We start from the raw sequence: 19387 nt of genomic DNA, 5'->3' as shown, positions 1-19387 counted from the left end.
CGGCCTTACTGCCTTCGGGGCTAGGGGGTTGCCAGTACCACACTGCAGGATTTTCAGTGCCGTCGCCGGGAAGCAGAGAAGCTCTTGGTTTGTTTTAATCTTTGTTTAGTTTTTAACCACTGAAAAATCTCGCTCCCCTAAGGCACGTGGCAAGCATTCATTCAGTAACTGTTGGGGGAGCGCCCCCTACGTACCAGGCTTAGCGTGCTCTCGGCATTACTGGGAAGTCATTTACGATTTTCACGCTTCGGGAGGCCTTAGTGCCGGGGCTTTCCTCCTACCTTGCTACCTGTCGTGAGGTGAGGGAAGGAGAGGAGGAAGTTCCTTTTTTTCACCAAGCGAATCTTGAGGAAATCGCCGTGCGGTGGCCTGTTGGCATCAGTGGAACTGACCGTGGGTCCCCTTGGTGGAACGGACTCTCGTTTTTTTGTTGTTTTGTTTTGTTTTGTTTTTTTGTGGTACGCGGGCCTTCACTGTTGTGGCCTCTCCCGTTGCGGAGCACAGGCTCCGGACGCGCAGGCGCAGCGGCCACGGCTCACGGGCCCAGCCGCTCCGCGGCATGTGGGATCCTCCCGGACCGGGGCACGAACCCGCGTCCCCTGCATCGGCAGGCGGACTCTCAACCACTGCGCCACCAGGGAAGCCCCAGACTCTCGTTTTTATTGCATCGTTTTGTTCCAGATTCGCCATGGAGGAGCAGTGACACCTTGCTTACTTTTGGCCTAAGCAACAACAGTCTTCCCTTCTTTAGGAAGACAAATCCAGACACTGCCGGGCAGAGGGGTTCATTGCAAGGCAGGGAAGGGGGAGAGGAAGGCCCAGCAGCAACTCCACGGTCACCACCGCATCCGGTCATCTTGCAGAGTCCGGGGCAGGGTGGCAGCTGCTTCAGGCTCTTAACAGTAGGCAGCTGGGGTGGGGGGAGACCTTGGGAAGGAAACTGGGAGATTCAAGCTGCAAGCTCGGACTTGAAATACAAGGAAGGGAGGGCCTTGGAGTTTATCGTAATCTGTGGGGAGTAATCATAGGACAGATTCTTCAAGGGCAACTTTCATTTTCCCTGTTACTAAATGCTAGAGGGATTCTACAGAGCAAAAAAGTGACCCAATTCCGGTAGGAAAGTAAATGAAATATTTACTACCTGGGCATGAAATATCCGCCGTGCTGTCAGGTGCCTCTGACCATGTAAGTTTTATGTTTTATTCAGCAGATAATTATGACAAAATACATTGCAATTGATTCTAGTTGTTCGAAAATCCAAACTCAGGTTATTATCTCACGTCTTTGTATCTCCTGGGTAAATGTAGTTAAGCAGCCTGCTAATTGGGGCTGGGGACTGTAGCCCAGATCTGGCCAGGATAGAGAACCACTTCGGCTTGACCGTCACTTCTGGAAGGCTCCAGTCATCATGTCCGTTTACAGCTCAGACCTCATGGCCTCTGCATCCTGGGACCTAGCTGTCAAAAACTTCAAGTTCAGATTCTTGTCTGATGAACCCAAACTGAGCATCTGTTGTGTAATTTCCCACCCACCACCAAACCAGCTGCAGAAACGAGTTAATCTGAGTCACCGCCAAGCATGACTGAATCTGTTCAGTCAGGTCTCTTGTCCCCAGCCCTCCTGTAAACCCGTCCGCCCGTCCTCCTCTTTCACCTCATCCTGTGCCTGTGAGTAGAGACCTATTTGCCTTGGAATACGGCTTTTTGTCTCTTTTAAGCCTTCCCTTTTCCACAGGTTTCTGTCCGCTCCCCCTTGGCCTTGGCTCGGCCGCGGAGAGAGGCCACCCCTGCCCTGAACCCCGGCTTGTGCGGGCGGCGGGCGTTCCGGGCAGTCGCGGGTCTGGCAGCCCGTCCTCCGCTGTACCCCTGCCCCTCCGTCCTGCCCGCCTGTGTCCGGATCATCCTTCCACCCTCAGCTCTGCGCTCCGACGGCTGTCCCGGCGTGGAAAGCAGCAAGGGAGCCGCAGTGGCCTCTCTCACAGTCAGTCTTTCCTGATGTGTTTTGCGGGGCGCGAGGTTGTGGGGTACCCTCTCTGAAACGCCTTCTTCCCTGGGCGGCGGTGGGGGCGGACGCGCCCGCCCGCCTTCCTGCCACACTCCCTCCCCGTGTGTGCTGCTTGGGGCGTCCAGATTGGGTTGCTGTTGCATTTGTGATTCTTGGCTGGAGTCCCTCTAGAAATCATATTACTACTCTGAGGGCTGGAAGAGCTACTCAGAACAGAATACATTATCATAACGTTCAGGTGACAAAGCCAGAAAGTTCCTTCCAGGGGCCACCTTGGTATCCTGTGCTTGCGCCACATTCTGTCTTTCGAGAACTTTAGCCACGTGGGTGTTACCGTGATAGCTGATGTGGCCCTTCTACAAGGCCTGCACCGTCAGACAGTCTTGATTTGGAGCTGCTTCAGATTTATCTTAAAAAGCTCTTGGGAAAGTTATGGGTGTTTTCCCCCAGGATGAGCACCTTTTCCTCTAGTTTATCCTCCAGTTGTTTTTCGATTGTCTGCTACGTGCAGGCTGTTTCCTAGGCAGACTTGGAATGTGCAAAAGAATTCCTTGAGGAGCTGGCTGAAGCTTTGGGGAATGGAACATGCAGCGAACTCTTGAAACAGGAGACAAAATGAACACTTCAGCAGTGCTCACCTCTGAAAGGGGATGTCTCCACAGACAAAAGGGGCGAATGATCTCCACCAGGAAGAATAAGTTAGATGGGGAAGAGGGAGGTGGAGGAGGTAAGATTGTCCCTCACCCCAGGGTGAGGGAACCACATCAGAGTGAAAGCAGAGACAGAGAGTGGCGCGGACATACCAGGAGGAGAAACTGGAACCGTAGGATGGGACCGGAGGGTGGCTGCCGTGCCAAAGAGATTGGACTCTCTTGGAGGTAGGAAATCACTTAAGATCTTGGAAGAGGAGTGAATCTAATCCAACCTGTTTTAGAAAGATTACTCCTACAAACCAAGGTTGAAATGATTTGCGAAGCTGTTGCAATAAGCAAAAGACGCTGAGATACGGGAGCCTGCGCTAGGGTTGTGACTAGGAGATCAGCAAGGAAGAAACTAAACCGAAAGAAACGTGGCCTGGAAAGGGCGTTAACAGGAATTTCACAGAAGACGAAATGGCCAATAAATATATTTTTTAATGTTTCACCTCTATTTTTGGCTTCACCACAAATGAAAAGAACTACAAAGAACTGCAGACGAAAGCAACCTTGTCATATTGGCAAGGTTGGGGTGTGTGTGTGACCCCAGTGGACCGGGAGCCTGGGAAATGGTCACCCTTATTTGTTGACTGAAAATTACTACAACTGTTCTGAACAGTTTGGTAACATGTCAAAAACTTTACAAAGGTGTATACCCTTTGACCCAGGAATTCTAGGAAACAGTCATAGATATGCAAAGGTTTATATACAGAAAATCTCAACACATTAATATTTATAGTAGTGAAAAACTGAAAACAAACTACATTTCTAATAATGGAATTAGTTAAATAAATTATAATGCATCCATTAAAAGGATTACAATGCAGCCCATTTAAAAATTGGGTTTTAGAAGAATACTTAATCACATGAAAAACTATTTTTAGTCATTACTAAGTGAAAAGAAAAGAACAGTTTATTAAAACAGTATAAACACTATGGTTTGATGTATAAGTGAAACATTCACGAAAAAGTGTTTCTCAGGCATTTGAATGTTAGTCTGAAGCTCGGGAGAAAGAAGGGAGCTACAATAATACATACCTTGAAAGTGGGTAAATTTAGGTCATGTGAGGGCTATTCTACTGTTCTGTTTTGTATGTGTGTGCAGTTCTCTGCTAAATAAAAAAGCCTTACAAAACCCACCCGAAAAGAAATAATTAAGTTGGCAAAGAAAGTAAGTTAAATGTGCTGGTTCCCTAAAGCACGCAGAGCAGAGCTGGCCGGGATCCGTGTCCAGTAAGTCAGTTGCTATGATTATTGAACCTCATGGAGCGAGGATGGACAGGGTGGCCCGAGGGCAACAGAGGACAGTCTCCTTAGGCCTCAGGGAACCCCTGCATGTCGGGCAGGAGGCAGAAAGGAGAGGAGCGGCCGCAGGACAGGGAAGAAACACACAGATGGACTAACGGACAGGCAGAGGAGAGCCAGGGAGCCCGGGAGGGAGAGTCCAGAGCAGGGGGCCCCCAGGGGGGCTTGTGTGGGACCGAGACCAGCGACCGACAGGCTGTGCTGATAGGGGATCCTTGAGGTTCGGTTTGGTCTGGAGTCTTAGGTTTTGAGGTGTGACACCCACACAGAATACTACATGAGTCACGTGTGTACAAGCCTGCGAGTTTACACGCTCGCGGAACAAGCACCGGAAACGAGAGGCAGAGCTGCTTTCCAGTCACAGCTGCACCCTCCCCGAGCAGCCTGCCTTCAGCACCACGGGCTGCGTGTGCCTGTTTCTGAGCTTTATATGCCCAGGATCACCCAGCGTGAACTCTGCTGTCTGGCCTCCGTTCAGCGCCACGTTGCGCGCGGGTGTGGCTCATCCGTTCTCACCGCCGACACTCCGTTGCGTGAATGTCCACAGTTTATCATGCAGTTGTTGATGGACGTCCGGGTTACTCCCAGGACTGGGCTCGTTCTCTGGATTCTCTGTTCTGCTCCTTTGGTCTCCATGTCTGTTCTCGTGCCAGTCGCAAGCTGTGCGAGTAACGAGAGCTTTGTGCTGTAGCAAGATTCCTCCGTCCTGGGCTCTGCATCTCCTCTCACCCTCTGAGTCAGCGCGTCAGTCACACACACACACACGCACACACACACACACCTGCCGCGGTTGTGATTCGAATTTCACTGCATCTACAGGTAGTTTGGGCAGAACTCTGACACTTTTACCATATCGAGTCTTCTGATCTGTCATCATGTCGTATCCCTCCGTTTAAGAGCCGCGTCACTTCTCCAAATAACGTCGTGTGGTGTTCAGCGTAGACGTCTTAGTTTGGCAGACTTTGGAGAGAGCAGTTTGGGTGAAATGGCAAAAACTAAGTTCTTAGATGTTAAGGAGGGAAATGAGAAACAGAGGTAGCAAATGTAGACTGTTCTTTCAGGTGTTTGATGGTGAAAGAAAGGAAAATTGGTCTAGCCTGTGAGATGCAGACTCAAAGTTTGGGGTGGGAGTGCCCCCTGAGGCTGTGGTCGAGATCGGGGAGGGCAGAGGTCGGACACGGAGTTGGTTGGTGGCACAGAGACGTGGGAGGTGGTCCGGGCAGCCTGCAGAAGGGGGAGGAGCAGCCGTGTCGTGGGGTCGGTTTGAGGTGGGCTGGGTCAGGCCTGCGTTACCGTAGTGACGGGTCCTCAGGCTCGTGGCTGCGGGCGCCGGGCGCCGTCCTGGGCCGTCCTGGGCCGTCCTGGGCCATCCTGGGCCGTCCTGGGCCGTCCTGGGCCGTCCTGAGCCGTCCTGGGCCGTCCTGGGCCGTGCCCCTTTGCCACTGACAGCAGCGGGCCCACGCGCAGGACGCTGCCCTCCCGGGCATCCGGACCCACATTTCCAAGCCCCTGTTTCTTTTAGCAGAGCCTGTATTCTGTTTTCTCTGTTGGAGGCACATACTTGTGCATCTCTGACTACAGGAGTCCCTTCCTCCAGAGCATCTTAGTTCACTTTAGAAAGAGGCCCAAGACCCTTGAGGAGGGTTTTGCGTTAGACATTCTACATACGGAGGAAACGGAGATGCTGAGGTACGGGATTTAATGCTTCCATTACAGAAGGAGCTGGCGGGATTCGTGGGCACAAGCTTGTTTTGCAGTTTGGTGGAAATTAATTTACTTGGAGATGTTTTTAGGGTTGTTGTTGTTTGTCTTTCGATGCAAAGCTTTCAATACATGCAGGGAAGATTGCACCTCTGTGTCTAGCAGGGAGATTGTGTAAACCTACATGTTATGTATGATTGTAATGTTTTCAGGAAAGTAAACAAGAAGACAGTGTTTTTCACTGGAGTCCTTGCGGTGGTGGAGCCGGCCTGCCAGTATTAGAAAGTAGAGCGTAGGATATGGAAGATCTTGTTGGATTACTCAGTCCTATTTATATCCACCAAATTTGGCCTTGTAGCTTTAACGAGGAAGGGAAGAAGGACAGAGAGGGTATAACTCATTGTGGCTAAAAAGATGTAATAAGCATTTTCATTAAATCCCAAATATCACGTGTGGGTGCGTTCGGGGAACTCCTTTCCTGGTGTGAGGTCTAAGGGGCCCTTTCTCTGGGGAGGTGGTGAGGGATGGATAGGCAGGCCTGAGGGGCGGGAGCAGGGGCGGGGACAGGAATATCTTGAGTGAGATCTGATGAATTAAGTTTCAGAAGCTGGAATATACCTTTCCCAGTTCATCCATCGGACTTGCCACATCTGAAACCATGCAGAAAGGTCCTTTTTGACACGCGCTGCGCGTGCTAATGAAACATTTTTAAATCACGAGGTCCTGATCCGTCTCAAGATTTGCTTTCCCACCTGTGCTGTATAATACAGCTGTCTAAAGCTGGCCGTTTGGTTTCTCCACATTGCCTTTCTTTCCTAAGTGGTCTGAAGTTTTAACCACATGTTCCCGACACATTCTGTGCTCCTTGGACTCCAGGATGGCTAAAGCTTTGCATTTCAAAGTCAAAACCAAAATCCTCATTTAAAAAGTAATTCCAGTTTCACAAGAAAGGTTGATCTTTGAGAGTTCTTTTCAAGACAGGAAATTTTAGCATATAATGGATCAAGTGCCAGTGAAGTCTCTCCCTGCTCAGCCGTGCCCACGTGTAATGCTGCTTCCACATACAGTGCAAACCAGCCGTAACGCCTGGAGACAGAGGAAGGCCTGCGGGATAGAGAGAGCAGCTCCCACCAATGAAGGAACACTGCCTTCTCTCAACTTTTGATTCTTCTGACCCTCTCTGTGTTGAAACACCTTTTTCCCAGGCAGACCATTCATTAGATGTTGGGAAAAGCATAGCCTCAGGGTCGACCTCGGCTTTTTTCCCCTGGTCTTCTTCCATCACTTCTGGCTCTGCCTCCTCCAGTGCTGTCGCCCTTCCCACTTCTGCGTCACCCCTGATGCTTGTGGGTCGTAATCACATTCCCGCTCTCAGTCTCCGCTCCTCCAGGTCTCCTGTTTATTTCCTCTAACCCTGCGTCTTAGCCGTACCTGCCGTCGTTCTCTTCACTCATGCCTGTTTGTCTCCGCTGCTCTGGTAAAGAAGTGCTCGCTTCCCTTGAGCGTGTGGAGTGGCCTGGGGGCTCCTGGGGGCAACGCCTGCGCCTGGCCGGCCTGGGGCCACCTGGCGTTGCTTCTGCAGAGACCCAAACCTCGGGGACCAGCCAGGCGCATCTCCTCCTCCTCCACGCCTGTTCGGCTCTTACCGTTTGTCTCTTTGGAATGACCCTTTTTTCTGTCCTCTGACATCTACTGCCAACTCCCCTTTCTACCCAAGCTGAAGGCCGTAGCACTCATTCATTCCTCTCTGTGGCCTTTACAGCACTTTGCATGCAGGACTCGGGCAGTATGCTTTTACAGTTTTATTGAGATATAATTCACACATCATACAATCCACCCGTTTACAACCTACAATGTAATAGGTTTAGTGTGTTCTCAGAATTGTGCGACCATTACCACAATCTGCTTTCTAACATTTTCATCATTCCCTCTGGTCACCCCGTCCCGCCCTAGCCCTGCGCAGCCACTGACCCACTTTCTAACTCTGGATTTGCCTTGTCTGGACACTTCATAAAAATGGACTCGTACAGTGTGGTCTTCTGTGACTGGCTTCTCTCAGTCCAGATAATGCGTTCGTGGTTCATGTTGTAGCATGTGTCAGAACTGGCTTCCTTTTCATGGACGAATCAATCAATACTTTTTGAATGCATGTTTTTGCATTTCTATTTTTTATATAAATTTATTTATTTTTGGCTGGGTCTTCTCGTTTCTGTGTGCAGGCTTTTCTCTAGTTGAGGCGAGCGGGGGCTACTCTTTGTTGTGGTGCACGGGCTTCTCGTTGTGGTGGCTTCTCTTGTTGTGGAGCACGGGCTCTAGGCGTGTGGGCTTCAGCAGTTGTGGTTTGCGGGCTCTAGAGCGCAGGCTCAGTAGCTGTGACACACGGGCCCAGCCGCTCCGCGGCATGTGGGATGTTCCCCGACCAGGGCTCGAACCCGTGTCCCCTGCATTGGCAGGCGGATTTTTAACCACTGCGCCAACCGGCGAGGCCCCGGTATAATTTTTAAATTTAGATCTTTAGCCAGTTTTAAATTTATGTTTACATATGACATGAGTAGGAATCTAACCACAACCGGGCCCAGTTTTCCTAATACAATTCATCGATTTAAAGTGCATCTTGATCATATTCTAAATCCCACTGATCTAATTTTATCAATACAATGCTCTTCTAATTAGTGTGCTTTTATACTGTTTTATAATCTGGTAGGGCAAGTCCTACATCATTTTTCTTCCTTTAAAATGTTTTCTTGGCTCTTTTTATATATTTACACTTAAGGATAAATTTTAGAATCAGTTACCAAGGTTCAAAAAGAGCCTTTGGGATTTGGTTTGGAAGTGTATTTAGAGTATATTTTTAGGTGAAAACAAAATCAGCTTATAAATAATCTATATAATATCATTGCCATTTTGTTTCTAAAATTACATGTATGTATAATAAAGTCTCAAGGAATATATGACTCTATATAGAAGTGGTTATCTCCTAATGCTAATATTATAGGTGATTTGGGGGGGGTGCCTTTTTTTCTAAATTTTCTACAATGCATGTGTAATACTTTTTAAATCAGAAAAATAAAACCCTTGAAAAAATGTTGTTAAACTAAAATATATTCATGAGTAACTTCATGATTATCAACTTAACAGAACCCAAATTAGAATAAAAAGTGTTTCATGGGCCATAGCTACATGACTTGTGAAGATTCCTGGCTCAGAATATAAACCAAAGTTGTCCAGAGAAATCCTGGGAGGGATTAATGTGAGAAACTGGAGCAGCGCACCCGCATAGCCTCCTCGCTTACGTCAGCGGGTTGAAGAGACCTGAGAGCTGCAGCGTGTTCGCCGAGCAGTGTCTCTGGGTTTCGGCCTGTGCCGCCGTGTTCACGAGGCCCCTTGCCTCTCTGGTCTCCCCGCTTCAGAGACTCTTGTTCATGTGATGCAGCCAGAGCTTGAGGTACACCAGGACTTCGTGTGGTCTGCATCTGGCCCTTGCGCGGCCTGGTCTTTTAGCAACGTTTAGCAGAAAGAAGGCTCTGCCAATCTGTTCCCAGCTCTTGGCTGTACTGATGTTTGAAAGAGCAGCATATCGTCACTCTAGGCTCCGAGCATCTAGATTCTGTCAACAGTGTAATTGAAACTTGGATTCTTTCTGCATTTTAATCTACATGCTCTTTTCTGGGGAATCTTATCTTTTTAATAAAAACAACAGTAACAATGATGACAACAACATCTAACAGTTCCCAAGCATTTTCTGTGTGTCTGGCGTTGTACTGTATTTTATATGAATATCTCATCAAGTCATTAAAACAACCCTATAAATATCATTGCCTCTTTTTACAGAGGAGGAAACTGAGGCTCCGAGGGGTCCAGGTCATACAGACTAATAATTGGCAGAGCCGGCATTGAGTCCCAGGCAGCCTAACTCCAGAGCCTACGTTTTTAACTACACTTTAAACTCAGTCTTTTTAACGTATATTTTTTATTTTTGGCTGCATTGGGTCGTCGTTGCTGCGTGTGGGCTTCCTCTAGTTGCGGCAAGCGGGGTCTACTCCTTGTTGCGGTGTGCGGGCTTCTCACTGCGGTGGCTTCTTTTGTTGCAGAGCACGGGCTCTAGGTGCGTGGGCTTCAGTAGTTGTGGCTCCCGGGCTTCAGTAGTTGTGGCTCACGGGCTTCAGTAGTTGTGGCTCGCGGGCTTCAGTAGTTGTGGCCCGCGGGCTTAGTTGCTCCGCAGCATGTGGGATCTTCCCGGACCAGGGCTCGAACCAGAGCCACCAGGGAAGCCCCTAAACTCCATTTTTAATTTACTTCCTCTCCTAAAGCCTGCTCTGCCTCCTGTATTTTCAGTCTTATTTGTCCGACTCTGTGTTCTCTCGCACGTAACCCTGCCTCCTGCCCACCCTGCCTTTGGAAAGTCTCCCACCCACCAGGTCCCCCCACGTTCCTAGGCTAATAAACCTTAGGTTTAGTCCGGCTCCACTCTCCCCGGGCTCGTGACAGTAACCTCCGTCGACACGTCCCTCCTTCCGCTCAGGCGGACGTGCTGTATCTTCCTCGTGTCTCCTGAGAAAATGAAGCTGATCGCGACACTCTGCCGCTGTAGAGGTCTCGGATTTGCTGCTGTTGTCGTCAGCCTTGTTGTTTTAACCAGATGGAACCTGAGCCCCATGGCTCTGTGTATGCTGTCTGGCCCCAGTCTGTCCCTTCAGCTTCACCTCTGTCGTTCTGCGCCCGGCCCCCTACCTGACGCTGCAGCCGCCGGGGAGGCCCACTCTCCCTGGGTCTGCACCAAGTCCCAGGGTGGCTCTACGCGCCTGCGCTTGCTTTATTGCTTGACCGCCTCTTCTGTCTCCGACCTCCTGGACACAGTCCTGTTCCGGAACACCTCGGACCCCTCCAGGGTGAAGCGGACATCCTCCTGTCTCCCCCGAAGCGTGTTCAGGCCTTGGTCATGGCCCTTTCCCTGCTGGCTCATAATCATCTGTGTACGTGCAGATCCGTTCATCTTTCAGCACCTAGCACATAGTAGGCCCTCAGTACACGCTGGTTCGGTGCCTCCAGGAACGTCAGAGAGAATGTTTAAAATAATAGGAAATAGACTTGTAAGCAAACAGAGGACTAGCGTGTCTCTCTCTGGCTCGGGCAGCAAGGGAGTAGCGCGTGGCCATTGGGGGAGCCTCCCTCGGGCGGGGACCCCGGGGTGCGAGATGAAGGTCCTGCCCGATCACGCGTGTGCCCCTCGCTCGCCTGGGCCTGTGAGTGACGGTGTCGCCCAGTGGGAGGGGAGGGCCCTCCCACTCCCTCCCTCCCCCTCCCTCCCCCTCCCGGAGAGCGAGAGCCCTGGGGTGGGAGCCAGCTCGGCAAGCCACCCTCCCGGGGCCTTGGACCCGTCACTAATCTTCGTTTGCAGGAAGAGACATTTGATGTTTACTTTTACACTTTCCCGATTGTTAATTTTGACACGGGAAGACCGCACATACAAGCTGCCTCTTTTTTGTCATTTCTCTTTTCTTTCTAGCTTTACTGAGCTAAAACTGACCAAATTGTAATATACGCAAGGTGTACACCCTGCTGGTGTGGTGTACACAGCCATCACGAAGGGATTCTCCACCCTTTCGGTCGAGTTATTAACACACATGTCATCTCACGATTTCCCTTTTTTCTGTATGAGAGCGCGTGAGTCCCGCGCTCGCGGCAGATTTCAAGTCTGCGGCCCAGCGTTGCGGAGTCCAGGCATTGTGTCGTACCTTAGACCTCAGACCTCCTTCACCTCATAACGGGAAGCCTGCGCCCTTTCACCACCCGCTGCCATTTCTCACACCCCCAGCCCCGGGCAACTACTGTTCCTCTCTCCGTGCCCCTGAGTTTGATCTGACTTCTCCTGCCCCAGACTCCACACGTAAGTGACACCACGCAGCACGTCTCTGTGTCCGGCTCATCCGCTGAGCACAGCGCCCTCCACTTGCATCCGCGTTGTCGCCGGTGTCGTCCCTCCGCCGGTGAGCGGTGATTCTTAGCTCGGTGCCAGCGGGGTTGCTTTGTTTGACGTGAGTGCGCCTCTCCTTGCAGCTTCAGCGCGAGCTGGAGAAGGGCGAGCTGGACCACTCGGAGCTCCAGGAGTTCGCCAACGCCGTCCTGCAGCGGATAGCGGACCGCTGCCCCGACATCCTGGAGCAGGTGGTCAGCGCGCTGGAGGAGTCTTCGTGACCGGCCCCGTGGGGCGCGGCCAGCCCAGCGCAGTAGCCCCCCGACGAGCCCGGGAGCCGGGGAGCGAGCAGTGCGAGGAGGGGCGCTCAGACGGCTCTCGGCGGCGGACGCGCTCCAGACCCTGCCCTGCGTCGGTCAGCCCCGCGAGTGGGGCTCCAGCGCCGTTTCTGCGTCTGCCTTCCTGTCTTCCGCTGTCGTGTCTGCGCTGCTTGCCCTGCCGTCCGGGGCGGGTGAGGGGCCGCGCCTCCGCGGGGAGCTGCCGTCCGGCCGTCAGCAGTGACACCGTGCCCGCGGGGACGCGGGGGAGGGCCCTCCTCCCTTCCGTGCGTGGCATGAGGACTCAGCCTGGACTCCGCGGAGCTCGGCTCACTGAGAGGCGCCTTCCCTGCAGACCAGGCCGCCGCGTGTTCTAATGTCGCAACAGGTGCTTTCTCGTAAGAGGGTAAAAAAGACAGACAATCTCAAAAAGAGAGACGGTGGGGAGAGAGAACAGGGACAGAGGGCCGACCGACTCTCTTCCTTCCCATCCGTCCCGGTTACTCTGCACGAGGGCCGTCTGCGCGGGGCTGCGGGAGGCCTGCGCCGGGGCTCGGAGATCCCGGCCTGCGGGCCTCGCTGGTCCCTGCGCCTCTCCTAGCCTCTGGGGCGAGTCCCTCTTCTTGAGGGCCTTTGGCTTGGTGTGTCAGAGCACATCTGTCCCTGAAAGAGAAGAGGGCGGTGTGGTCACCCCCGCAGCTCTGCTTCTGTGCAAGGCGATCGGTCCTCGGGGTCAGGCCGGCTGCTCCCAAACGCCTCCCTCGCCAGCAGTCTAGGCCCCCAAGAGTGCTTCTCCCTCACCCCTCCGCCTGCGCCCCGCGCCCCGCGCCCCGGCAGCCCGGCCTCCCCACTTCAGCGTTCCTCCTGGTCCAGAGCTTCTGCTTCGGATGAGTGTTTCTCACCCCACACGCGTTCCTTCCCCCTTTCTTTCATTCGGATAATCGTTATGAAGTGCCTACTGTGTGCAGGTCTCTGTCGGGCACCCAGCCTGGAAGAGAGCCTCTCTGCAGGGAGGGAGGGCGGCCGAGGATTCTGTGAGACCCACCTGGCCAAGTCAGAACAGTAAGAGGCATACCCTTCCCCTCCCCCATCTTAATAGAAGGTATCTTTTCCAGAATAATCTTCCACAAGTCAGCATTTCTCAGTATAATGGAATTTCTGGGTCTTGGGGGCCAGAGGGCTGAGTCACTTACTCGCCTGCAGGATCCCATCGGGTGGCTCGGGATTCGGGGCTTTGTCCCCTGAGAGGTGCTCTGTTTCATGGGCCGCAACTGCGGGTGGTGTTTTCTCTACACATCCAGGTGCACCTCGTCAAACTCGGCCAGGTCCACGTTGCAAATCCGAAAATTGACCCCAAAGTTGCAAATCCCGTGGAAGGTACTGACATCTTCCCCAGGCGTAGATAATGGCAGCCTTAAACGTCAGGCACCGAGAAGTAGATCTCTCCACCCAGCTCTGTAGCCCCTTGACCACCTCTCTGGCCAGACACCCACATCCTGGTAAGGGTTGCTGGGCTCGATGGGTCTGTCTTGCGTTTTCTCCTTTCTCCTCCCCAAGTTCTCCGATGCTGCCTGTCAGGTCCTCCCAGCCGTCAGTCCTGTATCTTCCCGCCAGCAGCCCGTGGCTGTACCATTAACTTATATGGTCACACCTCCAGCTGCCCTGACTCCCTGCCGTGAAACAATCTCTCCCTGTGAGATGCTGTCGGGTGCTCCTTACCGAAGGTTTAAATGGACTCTGCTCATAAATTTCTTACTGAGATGCTTCCTGATAGCCAGGCTGGCCGGAGAGGGGGTGCAGCGGAGGTTAGACAGCAAGTGGAGGCCGTGTGTGGTCAATTACCTCAATCCCGTTTATTTATGGCACTGCCCATAAATCATGTAGAAAGCCCCCAGTATTTTAGGGCTGGAGTCTCGTAATCCCACGCCGTCCACCACAGTGCCAGAACTGCGGAAGAAAGACACCCTCCCCGCGGCCACAGCAAACAGGTGGCAGGAGCAGAGGCAACGTGCAGAGCAGCGGCAGGCCTGGCCAGCTTCTCTCTAGCTGCTCCCGGGTCCTGCTGATGGCACGCTACCCGCCAGATAACCGTCCCTGCCACCTGCCCGCCTTCCTGTGGCTTCCCCTCCAGGGCCTTATGGGATTCCTCTGGGCAAGTGCTGCTGAGAAGATCAGTTTCTGGGCAGACGCCGTCTGTCTGTCTCTGAACCGTAGCGGGACTCTCCTCGGTGCATCTTGGGTGGTCATCCTAGCATCTCAAATGGATCTAGGGGCTGTTTGGTCCTGGATGAAAGTCGGCTCCGGCTAAAGTTTAATAGTGAGCAAGGACCTGCCTTTATACCACAGGCAAAGCTAACATAGTTTCTAGCATTCAGAGTGTCTTACTAAGTTTAGGTCGTTCAGTGAGCCAACATTTGCTAAATGCACAGCTCCCGTCACACGAGATCTGTCGTTCCGTGACCTCTCCTGATAGTCACGGTTTCACAAGTTCATGAAGCTGCTACCGAAGATCTGCAACCTTGAAAACTCACTGCGGGTTACCTGTGATGTTCACCAAACTCCTCCATCCCCTTGGCAAGTCTCGTTCCCCTTAGCACCTGAAGCTCTGTACCCAGATCAAAGTCATCATGAAGGGGGAAGCAAGAGGAAGAGTGGGTGGCATCCGCCCTGGGGCTCAGGACAGAAGAAGGACAGCGCGACCGTCCCCTCTTCCCACGCACCTCCATCCCAGGCATCCGCTGAGCTCTTGATGCACTGTCTGGACTGAGATTCGCAAGGACGTGGCTACCGTTCGAAATGGAAAAGATTTTAAGTGCTCTCTAACATGTGAAGAAATGTGAATGGGAACCCCCAAATCCACCTCGGCTCTGACTTTGACCGTGTACCTTACCATCTGAAGGCTCCTCTCTTCCTGACACTCGGGCTTTAGAAATACTAGTGAAGCGGACGGGACCCGAGGCACCTCCGGCGTGGACGGCGGCACGGGGCCCGGCCCTTTGTGTCCATAACGGTCTCTGCTGGGTTTTCTGCAGGAGCCACTGGCCCACCCGCCCCTCCGAGGGAGAGGAGAAGAGGAAGTCGTCTCCAAGTTGTGGCCGATGGCCGATGGTCAGGATCGGTGTCGGGATTTGCTGCTGGGGTCCTGCTGCTCCCACCCGCGCACCCTCCTGTGGAGCCCACCGTGTGAGCACAGGCCCTCGGGTGGCCCCGGGGCCTTTGAGGCGAGAGCAGGGGAGGAGGGCGCGGCCATGCAGGTGTGGCCCTGCGGTGGTTTTTCCCCGGAGGCCCCACGGACCCTGCGTGCCGCCCCCGCGGCTTCATCTTCCACCGGCGGGAGCCCAGGGCTGCGGGAGGAGAGGGGAAGGCGCGGGGGGCCGCGGCGGGGGGAGGGTGCAACTGGGCCGAGCAGACCTGGGCCCACCCGCACTGCCGGCCCCGGCTTCTCGGCAGGGACGCACCGTCGACGAAGTGTCTTCAGGGGAATCTGGTGTTTCCCCCGCGTGAACTAAGGGAACATTTGGGCAAGAAGAAAACATCCAGGGGAACCTTCTGAACAAAATGGCTGTCTTACTCTTTTTAAGCAAAAACTTTCCAAACTTTTTCGTGTCAAAGCTGTTTAACCAAGTGTCTCCTGGTTTTTTCCAATGTGTTTGGCGAGTGCTGTGACCCTGTGGTAGGTATTTCTCCTCCCGACTCTGGGGGGGGGATGGCTTTAGGGATCGATTTGGAGGGAGTGGGTTTTTGTCCCACACCCACCTCCTCTTTTGTTTCTCTGCTTGTCGATGTTGCCTGTGTGGTTCAGAGAACTGGGGCAGTTACCTTGTGTCCGTTGTTGAGATTATTAAGATATTACAAAGTAGTTGTAGGACTGAAAAATTAAAAAGCTGTGTTTTTAAAAATCCCACCAATATCATGTTAATAAAGGAATTCAAGCTATGGGGCAGCCAGGCTTCTTCCGTCCCCCCGAGTTGGCTGGGACAGCAGCCGGGCCGGCGTCTGGGGAAACACGGTGGCCGTGGTCCAGGCAGGCGACCACCCAGGGAAGGAGGCAACCGCCGAGTTAGGGGAACAGAGGCTCCCGGGCCCCGGCTTCCCCGTCCACCTTCAGGACCTCCGCGGGGCGTTTCCAGATCTGCGAGCCCACGCTGGCCGCAGCCCCGTGCGCCGGATGCTGTGTGGTCACCCGGGCCTGGCGCCGGGCCTCTTCCTGCCCACTTGGTGCTATATCATCCCGTGGCCCATCCAAGACGGGCCAAGCCCCGGCCAGCCTGGAGCCTGCGATCTGGGTGGGTGAGTCCTCCTCAGAGCCCAGTTCCTTTGGCTTCAGTCCCTGGATCCTTTCCCTGAAAGCTTTTTAGATCCCGGGTCGCCCAGGCCCAGGCCATCCGTCTGGGCCCTAGCAGTTGCCTGGCCGGGAAAGGAGGTGGCTCCTGCCGAAGCCCGCGAGCCCCCCACCCTCGCACGGCGGTACCGCGCTCCACCTCGGACGGCGGACCCCCGGGGGCAGCCCGGGGCCTTCGAGCCCAGCGGGTGTGCGGGGGGTGGACTCGGGCCTCCTGGGGCCGCTCCCCCTGCTCCGGGGGGAGAGCTGCCCTTTGATGAGGCCCCGGGGTGCCAGGCACTGACCCCCTGTAGCTTGAGTTCCTTCTGGCAACAGTAGCAGCCGAGGGGTGGGGTCTGTGAGCGAACGCACCGCTGCCTTCAGCTGTGCACCCGCCCCGTCGTGTGGCTGACGCGATCATGACGTTACAGAGAAACTGAGTTAGAGTCGAATTTGCCTTGATAATTACTGTAAACACTTTGTTCGTTTTTTTTTCTTTTTTATTCACAAACTAAATCCATGAGGAAATTATAAAGTTATTTAAAAATCACGTGCTGTGTCTTTCTTTGCGCCTCACGCAGTCTGCTCATCCAAGTGGAATGTGTCCTCGGACGCCTGCAAAGCAGGAGAGGCCCGCGGTCGCCACGAGGTCAGCCCCACTCGGGGTACCAGGGATGCAGGGATGCCCGGGTCACGGGAGGGAGGAGGAGTGGACAGCACCCTGGCCCTGACGCGGAGACGGGGGCGGCCCTGTGGGTGCCCGCCTGGACTCCAGCCTGGCAACCGCCTCGTTGTGTTTCACAGTCCGCACGCCGAGGCCCGAGCCCCTGTGCCCATTTCAGCTCTAGTGGTTCCAGAGCTTAGAACGAGCGCCCACAGGGTGGGCGCGGCTTCAGAGGGTCTGGCTCAGGGGGTGCTGGAGCCCCCCTGGGGCGTGCGCCCATGTGTAGACTCAGAGGTGTGAGCTGTGTCAGCCGACAGAAGGCGGGTACCAGGAGTACCAGGCCGCCGAGAGCATCTGCTCAGAAAATCTCCAGCTTTGGCATCTGTCTTGGGCCTGATGCTCAGGGAGAAATTATTCTGGGCACCCTGGTGAGCGTTGGTTTTCCGCTTCGCTTGTTTCCCCGTCTCCCCCACGGCGGGGCTGGCCCGCTCTCGCAGCTCCTGCTGCCCGCCTACCCGGGCGCGGGCACTGGGGGCCGCGTGCCGCCACCCCATAGCCGGGCCACGCGCGGCTCTGCCCGGCCTCACCGCCTCCGGCCTGGGGCGCAGCGCCGCTCACAGGGCTGAAGACCCGCTGCTGCCCGTCCTTCCCTTGTAAAGTGGGAACAGTCTCGCTGGCAGGACGTGGATTTTGCTGCACGAAGTCACCAGCTCGAGCGGCCGTGTCCACAGCCAGCCGTCAGGTGGCGGTGGTCGCTGTCCCAGCGTTTCTCATTCTTGCCGTCTCACTGCTTGTTGATTTGCACCCCGCGGTCACCCGCTCAGCTGCAGGCACAGGGGTGCAGAGACCCTGAGGTTTAAGGAAAATACGTGAGAGGAGAAGTTTCAGTGGAGAAATCCGTCCATTTACTTGGTTTTTTCTCTGGATCCGGAGAAGATTGCGATTATTTGGAGCATCTCGGGCTGACCCAGAGACATTTAGGGGCTGGTTAGACCCTGGGGCGCGGGACCATTGTGAGGACGCTGGCTTGAGATCCACACGCTTTCCCAGGTGTCCGGGGGGGACCCTGGACTCGCAGCCCGGAGCCCCGGCCGCCCTCGACCTCATCTCCCCACCTTCTCTAGGTCACAAGCCGTGACGGGGATGATGGACGGTCGCGTTTCACCTGTTTGAAAGCTGCTTTAAGAGTGCGAAGCACAGAATTGCTTTCTTCACGCCTGCGATTTGCTTTAAGGTCATCCAGCACGTGTGCCGCGGAGGCAGCGACGAGCCCGACGTGGACCCAGGGAGACTGGCTGTGAGGCGTCGTCACAGCCGGGCGCTGGGCACCCAGCCCTTCTCTCTCTGCTCTGTCTACCATGTGTGTCTTATTAGACGTTCACACCCTGCGGCTGTGCTTGCCGGGGATCCCGCGCGGACCTTCCCCCAGGACCCCCGGATCCCTCACCCACACTCAGCGGCTCAGCTCCCGGCTCCCGGGACGGTGGCCTGGGCGCCAGTTCAGGACTCTGCACGTCACGTGTCTGTCTCGTGGCACCTCCGTGGCCATCGCGTGCGGTAGGTCCTCTCGCCCCATTTCACAGATGAGCGCAGGGCGGCCACGCAGCTTGCCCAGGGCCGTGCCCTCGTCCACAGCGGGGCTCTGTCTCCAGAGCTGTGCTCTCCATCCCCGTCAGGGGCCACCTGTCTGGGCGCGCGGGGTCCACGGGGGCAGGGTGGGGAGGGGAGGTGGGCGGGCCGTGCTCTTCTCAGGCCTCAAGTTTGACCTTGGAGGACAGTTTGGACAGCAGAGGGGTTCGAGGATGGGGGGGAGGCAGGAAGGGACACGGGCGAGGGGTCTGGTGTCCCCAGGGCAAGGGCCACTCGCTCGGCTGGAGGGCACGGCGGGGCCCAAGGTCAGTGCCCGGAGGCCTGCGGTGCCCTGGAGCGGAAGGCCTGCCGGGGAGCATGGCACACGCGCCCAGGTCCCCCTGCAGCCACCGCGGGGAGCTGACCGGGGAAAGGCAGCTGGGTGTCCGGGCTGGGAGGGGGCTGGGCCTGGGTCCCGGTTACACAGCAGGGAATGGGGGGCCCGGGGCTTGACCCCCGTCCGTGTCGCCAGCCTCCCTCCCTGTTCTCTGAGTGGCCCGTGGCCAGTCCAGGGCTCAGAGCCAGGGAGGGGCCGAGGATGCGGGGACACCTGCCCTGGCCGGAGGGTTTGGGGCGTCGAAGCCAGTGGGGGTTCAGAGGGTGGAGGGGAGCCACGCTCTCACCGGCAGGAACCGGGCGGGGGGGGGTGGCCTCCCGGGGGCCCGGGGCCCGGAGGGACGCCCTGCCTTCCCGCCGCCATCCGCGCGGCGCCTGGCACCTGCTGCCCGTCCTGGGCGCCCCCAGGCGGCCCATGCCTGAAGGGACGTGCTCCGCGGTCCCGGGAGGGAAGGACAGCGTCCACCATGAATTTACTTCTCAGCGTTCCCGTCGGGCTTT

The 19387-nt window shown here is 55.1% G+C and overlaps 1 protein-coding gene across 2 annotated transcripts in view; it reads left to right on the top strand.

The window, feature by feature from the left end:
• Positions 1–16807, top strand: part of ERC1 (ELKS/RAB6-interacting/CAST family member 1) — a 368179-nt gene extending 351372 nt beyond the window's left edge. For both annotated transcript variants that reach the window (XM_067008464.1, XM_067008463.1), the window contains one exon: positions 11763–16807. In XM_067008464.1, coding sequence (XP_066864565.1) covers positions 11763–11900 — 138 coding nt within the window. In that variant the 3' untranslated portion in view covers positions 11901–16807. The remainder of the gene's footprint in view (positions 1–11762) is intronic.
• The last annotated feature ends 2580 nt before the right edge of the window (positions 16808–19387 follow it).

This window comes from Kogia breviceps, chromosome 12 (assembly GCF_026419965.1).
Source record: "Kogia breviceps isolate mKogBre1 chromosome 12, mKogBre1 haplotype 1, whole genome shotgun sequence".
Classification (NCBI taxonomy): Eukaryota; Metazoa; Chordata; class Mammalia; order Artiodactyla; family Physeteridae; genus Kogia; species Kogia breviceps.
Note: the sequence above shows the minus strand (reverse complement) of the source record. Positions and strands in the feature narration are given on the sequence as shown.